Genomic DNA, 9,581 nt, shown 5'->3' with positions numbered 1-9,581 from the left:
ACCAACAACCGTCTGGCATCAAATGGGAGCAAGGAAAGGATCTTACGTATCCACGTAAGAAGACCATAACAGGTCCCCGCCACTTTACATGCTTGCGCAGAGAGGTTCAAGTTGCAATACAAACAGACACCCAAACTCTTAATTTGTTTCTTCGGAGCCGGCGGAGAACCAAGACAACTGGGCCACATAAGATCTAAATTGTTGGGGGACGCATGGCCCAGGATCATGATTTCTGTCTTGGCCCCATTTAACTTGAGAAAGGACAGGTCCATCCATTCAGATACCTTAGCAAGGCAGGCAGCTAAGCCCGGCTCAGATTTATATTGCTGACTAAGAGACACCACCAATTGGGTGTCATCAGCATAGGTCACACTGTGGATTCCCCAGGGGAGTACCACCCCCGCCAAAGGCCTCATATAGATGTTAAACATGGTAGGGCTCAGTGACGACCCCTGGGAACTCCATACTGCAAAGATCTTTGCTGCAAGAGGGCTCCTTCTTTAAAGACTGCAAACCAACAAACTGTGCCCCCTCACTCAATCACTTAAGTTTTTAGGGACCAAATAAACATGGACGTTAAATTTGGTCCGGTATCTTTATTTATACCTTTTTCTTTAAATGATTATTTCGAAAACAATTTTGTTTGGCAGATAGAGAATACAACATACACAATTATTGACAATTAACACTAGCCTACATTAACACAATACCACTAACAAACTCTGTGAAAAAAAGATTTCAAGTGTAACATCCCACAAATAATACAGTGCTGAACCATAAACATGACAATTAGACAATTTTATACAGACAAATCAAAAATACGTGGAAAGAGCCAATTCAATACAAGAGCAAAAAAGCGTAAGGCAGATATGTTTTTTGATACACATTCAATGTATATAATTAGCTCTTGCTGGGTTGCCGAAAGACGGTAAAATATCTATCTGTCAAGAAGGACTGTAGCCATTTTAAGGCAGTGCCTGTGACTCCCACCTCCCTGAGTCTTTGGATCAAGATATGATGGTTAACGGTGTCGAAGGCTGCGCTGATATCTAATAAAATAATAGCAGCGCAGCCTCCGTCATCCATGATCTTTCTGGATTCTTCCACCACAGCAAGGAGGGCCGTCTCCAGGCCCTGATGATGCCTGAATCCGGTCTGAGTCGGGTGGAGGTAGTCATTTTCCTCAAGATGAGCTGCCAATACGGAATTCACATATTTTTCTGTTAGTTTGCTAATTCCTGGCAGTGAAGAAATGGGGCGATAGTTGGCCTTGTCCTTCAGATCCAAATTGCTTTTTTTTAAGAGGGCCCTGACTCTAGCCTGTTTCCAAAGACAGGGCACCTGGCCCGTTAAAAGCGAGGCATTTATTACATCCTGCATAACTGGGCACACTATCTCTGAGACCACATTCAGAGAGGCCGGTGGGGCAGGGCCTGCAGGAGATCCTGATTTCAGACACTTCAAAAGATCCTGCAGTCCAGGCAGGGAGGTAGAGGGAACTCATCCAGCATAGCCTGTTGTGGAAGCAGTGAAATATTTGTATCGAGGATCCTTTGGTGAAAACTAGAATAGATGTTGTGAACTTTAATGGAAAAAAGTTAGCTATCTCCTCACAACGCTTTAAAGCCTTATCACCATCAACAGGGAAACTAGGGGGGGAAAGAAGAAATTTTATAATTTTAAACATTTCCCGAGGGGAATTAGATGCTGAGATGATTTTTCCGTGATAATAGCTGGCTTGGGCAGCTTTTATTTCCTTTTAATAGACCTTAATTGCCTCTCTATATTTGCCCTTACTTATTGCTGTAAAGTCCTTCCTCCATGTCCTTTCGAGTTGTTTACAAGATTTCTTAAGCTGTCCCAGAGTATGAGTATACCAAGCTTTCTTATTTGGGCCTACACGGTGACAAAGCTCTTTCTTTGGGAGAATTATGTCAAGCGAAGACTCCAGCCAATTGTTAAAATTCACATTCGTCTAAGTTGGGTCAGAATGAGGAATGGGAGTGGACTCTATAAGACTGGTTGCCCATCTTTCCACTGGAAGTTTAGACCATATACGGCCGAATTTTTTAGTTCTATCCGACGGTTGTAAGGACTCTTGGGGGGGGTCCAGATAAAAGAAAAAAGGAAGTGATCAGACCAAGGAATCTCAATAGACTCAACCCAAGCGATGTCTGTGAGATTTGTCAATAAGGGATCAAGAAATGTCCCAGACTATGAGTAGGGCCAGTCACTAATTGCTTGAATTGAAATGTTTCTAAGCATTCAATAAGGTCATTCATTCACGGGGGAGAAATCGAGATCCTCAAAGTGTGAATTCAAATCACCCAAGATAGAAAAATTGGATGACAGACTCGCCTCACTGGTAGCTACCTCTAGGAGGTCTTCACAGAAATTACCCAGTGCTCCTGGTGGGCGATATATAAGAATCCCGGAAAAAGTACAGGTTGGAGAGTAACTTATGCCAAACGAAAGGCTTTCACAATCAGATATGTGGCAGTTGGTGGCTCTACATCTATAGATGTCTTTACAAATAATAGCAGTCCCCCCTCCACCAATGGCACGATCTTGCCTAAAAATTGCGTAGTTTTGGGGGGGGAGCTTACACTATATCCGCATAAGAATCCTTATTTGTCCATGTTTCCGTGAGAAATAGTACATCAGAACTCCTCTCCTCAAGAAGAAGGTGAATTTGAATAGAATGTTTTTGGAGGGAGTGACAGCTAAGTAAAATAATGGAAATAGGTTTTACTTTACCCTTACCATTAGTCAATGGGGGAGCAGCCTGGAGGGGCTTAAAATTATAGTTACACAGAGGGCAACATATATTCTTCTCCTCTAAAGACAGACTATGCACGCACTCACTCCTGCTCTCACCTTTAACTCTAAACAGCTGATCCCTACTTGTCTGAAGAGGGTCGAGCAGGGGTTCTGGCCCCATGTCACTTCCTGGCGCAGACGGGTACAGATGGGCTTGCCACTGGCGCACCCACTGCGCGCGTCCGCTCTGCGAAGGCGTAATCGTCAAGATTTAACGCTGATAATGCGTGCGCGTTAGCACGCAAAACTAGAGCGCTAACTCCAATTCCCCCAACACAGAGCGGAAGTTCCCGCAGAACCTATCAACCAGCTCAGAGTGCCCCCAACAGAGTAAAGTGTGAGAAGGAAGTATTTCACACCACAGAATTAAATGCAGGTAGGAAGTATTTTCACACAATTTTTAAAAACAATCACAAATTAAAAAGGAGACTCTCGCTTCTGACCAGGAGAAAAGCGCAGTTCATTCACCCTCATACACAAGTGCTCTCAGTCTTAAGTGTCTTACCCCTTCACAACATGAGTCAGTCCTGTCACGGTCCCTTTCCAGCTGTCCAGCAATCGCAGGGCACGCCCGCGCGCTTGAGAGAGCTCTGGCCCACTAGCAGGCTTTTGTGGAGCTCTTACGTCCTGGGTGCATGGCAGCATTCAGTAGGGCACCCTCTTTGCCTTTTCTTTACAGTTTACAGTGAAGATCAGCAGTCCTAAAGTTTTGCAGTCACACCTGGCCTTTTGGTGAGTGAAGGCCCTCTGGGGGCCCCACCATCGGCAATTGAGCCCACATTGTGGCCGGCTGAACCCCATGCGTAACCTCAGACAGGTTGTTCGACACTTGGGTAGTTGTAGTCCCTCATGGGCTTCTGGCATGGACCGCTCAGGAATTTGGCAGATACAGCCCCACACAGTCCCTCCAGGAAGTCCGTAGATTCAGCCCCTCTTGGGTTAGTTAAGAATTTGGCATGTGCAGCCCTGCATGGGCTGGTTGGCAGCACACATTCATCACCGGACTGGGCGTCGCCAAGGACGTTGTCATAGAGTATTATTTTCTGCATTGAACTGTTGGGAGAGTCTGGGGGGACCGTCTGACTCCCTGGTCCTGCTGGATGGATTTCCAGTAGTTGGCTTCCACCGGCCCCATACAGCTGCTAGAGATGTGCTGGACCTTGCTTCTTCCAGGACTGCCTCATCCTCCTGTTGGATAGTCAAAATCCCTTCTCTAACCTGACAGGCAGACGGGCTTCTAGGCTCTTCAGGACCGGTACCAGCAATCAATTCAGCCTGCTTGTGATGTCCCTTCAACTTGGATAGACTGTCAGGCAGACACCATCCCTGTTGGCAAGCAAGGACCTGAGTGCTCTGCAGAGCACTTTATTCCTTGGTAACAGAGGACTTTGAACTGGAGCATACAAGAGGGCTATATGGTCCCACTTGTATACACAACTGGCAGAAAGGAGATGTAGTTTACTCTGGCACACTCTCACATTCTGTGTATGCCCCTCACAGGCTACACATACCAACATGGTTAACACGCACTTGAAATGTTAGCGCAAAGCCTGGACAGGGACATAGAAACAGAGCATTTCATGGGTGCGTCAGTAGGACCCCACTCCAGTGATCCTGATGCAAAGATCTCATCAGGCTATTGATCCTTACAAAAGGGTGCATTGCCACCACCGCTCTAGCTGTTAAACCCATGACAGTCCTCTGCCTTAAATAAGGGCACACTTGGTGTGACCCTCCAGGTCACAGGCCCGGTCCAAGACCGCTCATAGTCCCTTGTTACAAGTTGCACAGTACTGGGGCGGCAGAAAATTCTCACATAATGGTTTCCTTTACTTTGTGATAGATTTCCCCAGTAACGTACAGGTGCAAGGTGGACGCCATTGAATGGGGAACTGCCATGAGGAGCACATTTTTCTGGTCTTTAAACCACGTGCAATTTGCCATTTTATGGGGTTTTTCTCGCTAATATTTACCACCTGTGTCAGCAGGTGGTAGATATATTCATGTAGTTGGTTTTGGGGGTGGCAAGAGTAGGGGAGGGAAGGGGAATCTGTTTCTAACAGGGCGAAGCAGCTTTTCCGTCAAATGTTTCCGTCTGGAAAAATCGTGTCAGAAAAACCTAGCAACTGATAATCAGCTGGAATAAAATTAACACATGAAAGTACACCTTAATTTATTTGCGCTTGAGTTAGTTGAGGGATAGATCTAGGCATTGGGCTCGCATCACACAATAGATTATCGTGAAGCCGAGGCCAAAAATCAAAAGTCAGTATAACAGATACATGCAGTTGGCAACTTCGACAGGGGAAAACGCCCGTTGTGAATGGAGGGGACATTCCCAACCCAGAAATCTACATTACAAATGAATGAATAGTATTTTTTTTTATAAATAGATGTTTTGTGCCAGTCCATATGACTCTAGGATACTGCGTTACAACTCCACAGGGTACATGTAAGTTATGCGAGTCTATTAAAATTTTACAAATTTTACAAATTCTCACTCTTACATCCGAGTGCTCTCAGTTTACAATTCTTCACTCTGCTGTGTCAGAAAAACAGCTACAATTTATCAAAATTCTACAATTCTGCATTCATTTGACTTGTAACTTATATTTTTGGAAATTTACTTCTATTAATTGTTTACTTTTAAATCTACAGGTGAGTGAAATTACGTGCAGAGAACGCAAGGTTTAGCGCTAGGCAACCGAATGTCAGTGCCATAAGGAGGATTATTTTGAAAAACGGAAGGACATCCAGCATTTTAAGTTTGAAGAATTTCTAAAATCTAGGTGTAGCGCTGACCTGGGAACTGAGAAAAGTACTATACCTGTAAGTGAAGTCTCTAATTTTGCATTTCATTAACCCAGAGCAAAGCCATATCTGTGCACACAGCATCAGAAATAATGTTGAAAGACCACTTCAGCATCCTCATCTGAAATATTATCAGAAAGACGAATTGCCTCAGCATGACAGAATAAACGTTTATCTAAAGCCTCATCTAATTCCAGAGAGGAAGCACACGGTGCATAACAGTAAGTTATTGCAAAAGGTTTTTCTACATACCATCATAGAAAAGACACTGAAAGAAGACTTTGAAGCCGACACATCCGACAGAAAAAAGCACTGAGATAAAAAATCACTCTTGCTCAACAACCGTTTTTAACCAGTGAAAACTTCAAGACTATCTGCCTCTGGATATAACACCTCAAACCACTCGCCTCTTTTTTGCAATACCCTTAACCCCTTCGCTGCTCATGACGGAACGGTTCCGTCATGAGCGTCGGTTGGCCTGTGCTCATGACGGAACCGTTCCGTCATGAGTCCATAGGCTCTTTAGAACCTTCAGCACCGCAGCGGAATTCGCGCAGCACTGAAGGGGTTAATGATACACCACTTCATTTTGTCCATGACCATCTCAAATAAATGTTTCCTTTTTATTGTGTACTGTTCTGTGATAAATTCTATGTAAATTGGCTTAGCATTATCTGCTGTGCAGGAGTATATGTAGAACTGTTAAATGTAAAAACCGATTAAGTGAACACTGGGGAGCTATATGTAATGTGAATCCCTGTCATCAGAACTACAAACTTCGCTCAATGTATAAGAAGGTTAAAAGGAACTCATGTTCTGCGACTGGTGATCCACAATAGTACTCTGCACGTTCTATCGCCCTGAGTTACTGCCATTACGTCAGTGCAAAATGGAACTTAACATTTAATCATTAAATATCCAACTAACACCTTTATCACTGCTTTGCTAAGAACCTATACAAATGAATGTGAGAAAAACATCAGCCACAAAATAAGTTGCTGCCGAAGAGGCCATAACCTGAAGACCATTATCTGCAAGAAACCTTTCAACAGGTGCTTATTGGGCAGCTTCCAGACAAATTTTGCTCAATTCAAGTGTTAAGGAGATTACCCATGATTTGTTTCAGAGATTAATGCTGACCATTTTCTAAACAAGCCGGACTCTAGGAAGGATCTGGTTCACTCCTAGCATGGCATATGCGCAAAAGAAAAACAAACTTGGTGACATTACCTCTAGAAATAAATCTTGTAAAAACACGGACCATGAGAACAAATTCATTGTTCAAACCAGCCTCACTCAAAACGAAATAACACAAGCTGGGGAAGAAAGATTCAGCCGTAAATCTCATGTCACTGAACATGTGAGATTGCTCACTGGGGATAAACTCTATCAGTGTTCTGAATGCCAAAAATGTTTCCGCAATAAATCGCATCTAATTGAACATGTGAGAATCCACACAGGGGAAAAACCTTTTCAGTGTTCTGAATGCCAGCAAAGATTCTGTAGCAAATTGAGTCTTTCTCGACATTCAAGAACCCACTCTGGGGAAAAACCGTATCAGTGTTCTGAATGCCAAAAATGTTTCCGCACTAAATCGTATCTGACTGAACATGTGAGAATCCACACAGAGGAAAAACCTTATCAGTGTTCTGAATGCCAGCAAAGATTTTGTAGCAAATTGAGTCTTTCTCGACATGCAAGAACCCACTCTGGGGAAAAACCTTATCAGTGCTCTGAATGCCAGAAATGTTTCAGTGGCCAAAGCACTCTCACTCGGCATACAAGAACCCACACTGGGGAAAAACCTTATCAGTGCACGGAATGCCAGAAATGTTTCATTGATAAAAACACTCTCACTCGGCATACAATAACCCACACTGGAGAGAAACCTTATCAGTGCCCTGAATGCCAGAAATGTTTCAGTTACAACAGCAGACTCACTGAACATACAAGAAGCCACACTGGGGAAAAACCTTATCAGTGTTCTAAATGCCAGCAAAGGTTTTGTAACAAACCGAGTCTTTCTCGACATGCAATAACCCACTCTTTGGTAAAACCTAATCAGTGCTCTGAATGCCAGATGTGTTTTACTGTAAAAAGCAGTCTCACTCGGCACATAAGAATCCACACTGGGGAAAAACCTTATCAGTGCTCTGAATGCCAGAAATGTTTCAGTGAAAAAAGCAGTCTCACTGATCATACAAGAACCCACACTGGGGAAAAACCTTATCAGTGCTCTGAATGCCAGCAAAGGTTTCGTAACAAACCAAGTCTTACTCAACATGCAATAACCCACTCTTTGGAAAAACCTTTTCCCTGCTCCGAATGCCAGAAATGTTTCCGTGAAAAAAGAAGACTCACTGAACATACAAGAACCCACACAGGGGAAAAACCTTTTCAGTGCTCTGAATGCCAGAAAAGGTTTCGTAACAAATGGAGACTTACTCGACATGCAGTAACCCATTCTTTGGAAAAACCTTATCTGTGCTCCGAATGCCAAAAATGTTTCAGTGAAAAAAGAGGACTTACTAGCCATACAAGAACCCACACTGGGCAACACCATTATCGGTGCTCTGAATGCCCAAAAAGTTTCAGACATAAATCTTATCTCACTGAACATGTAAGAATCCACAGTGGGGGAAAAACTTATCAGAGCTCTAACTGCTAGAAACGAGGTAGAAGCTGTTACAAGCACCATAAGCAAACACACACAGTCCAAAATAAATTTCCATGCTCTGATTGCCAGAAAAGATTACATTTTAAATGCAGTCTCACACTACATGAGCAAACACACACAGGAAAAAGTGTCACCAGTGCTCTGAATGCCAGAAATGCCTCTTTGATAGGCACAGCCTCACTAACCATGAGAGACTCCACACTGGGAAAAAACCATATGAGTGCTCTGAATGCCAAAAAACCTTCAGAGAAAAACGCTTTCTCACTCAACATGAGAAACTCCACACTGGAGAAAATCCTTATGCCAGAAAAGCTTTTATCTGAAAGACAGTGTTACATATCATGAGAGATCCCATACTGGGGAAAAACCTTATGAGTGCTTGTAATGCAAGCAAATCTTTGGTTACAAACTGCTTTTCATTCGACATGAGTGTACTCACACAGGGGGAAAAAGCCTTAGGGTGTTCTGAATGTCAGAAAAGGTTTATTGACAAATACAATCTAATTCGACATGAGAGACCCACACTGGATTAAATCCTTATACGTGCTCTGAATGCAAGAAAGGTTTTAGTCAGAAAAGAAAGTCAGTCTCACTAAACATGAGAAATGCATCCACACCAGGTGAATAGGAACCCAAATCCTGAGTTGCTGAAAAGCTTCTAATGCAACCTGACTTTACATGTAAGAGCAAAAATTGTAGTTGCAATATGTTTACTTGCAACCTCAAAAGAATTTTGCGGGAAAGAAAATAGTCAACAAATTGCCAAAAATCAGCAGTTAGAGTACCTGAAAGTTACAAAATTCTCAAGGCCACTACTCGACTCAGAGAAATGTTAGTGCTGGCACAATCAACTACTTGCCACAAAATTCGCATTATTTCTGTCTAAAATGTACTAGACCCAAAAGGCTTCTACTCACCCTTGTTTGTTTACATAAGACTGATATATATATTTTGGGTGCAGTGTTTTGTACACTTTGTTAACATTATTGAATGCATAATTTTCATGATAAAATACAGCAGAAGTCAAACGTAATAAACAAGTTACTTACCTTTGGTCACGCTGTTTCTGGTGGATACTCCTTTACCTACTAATTCTTCACCATGAGAATATTCCCCAGGCGCCAGACTGGATACTGAAACTTTAAAGCAGTCCTGCTGCACGCCGGTAGGAGACACCGCGCAGCTCAGTGTCAAAGTCTTTCTGCTCCAGAGTGACGAGCGGAGCCGCATATGAGCTCTAACCATTCTCATTGTGAACAAACTCAGGGGTTCG

General features: G+C 43.2%; 1 protein-coding gene across 1 annotated transcript; it reads left to right on the top strand.

Moving 5' to 3' along the window:
• The first annotated feature begins 6,246 nt into the window (after positions 1-6,246).
• LOC144807952 (uncharacterized) lies at positions 6,247-9,261 on the top strand. Its single transcript, XM_078673544.1, has one exon. The coding sequence runs from the start codon at positions 6,821-6,823 to the stop codon at positions 8,297-8,299; it is 1,479 nt and encodes a 492-aa protein (XP_078529670.1). The 5' UTR covers positions 6,247-6,820; the 3' UTR covers positions 8,300-9,261.
• Positions 9,262-9,581: the final 320 nt, after the last annotated feature.

This window comes from Lissotriton helveticus, chromosome 1_2, assembly GCF_964261635.1.
Source record: "Lissotriton helveticus chromosome 1_2, aLisHel1.1, whole genome shotgun sequence".
Lineage (NCBI taxonomy): Eukaryota > Metazoa > Chordata > Amphibia > Caudata > Salamandridae > Lissotriton > Lissotriton helveticus.
Note: the sequence above shows the minus strand (reverse complement) of the source record. Positions and strands in the feature narration are given on the sequence as shown.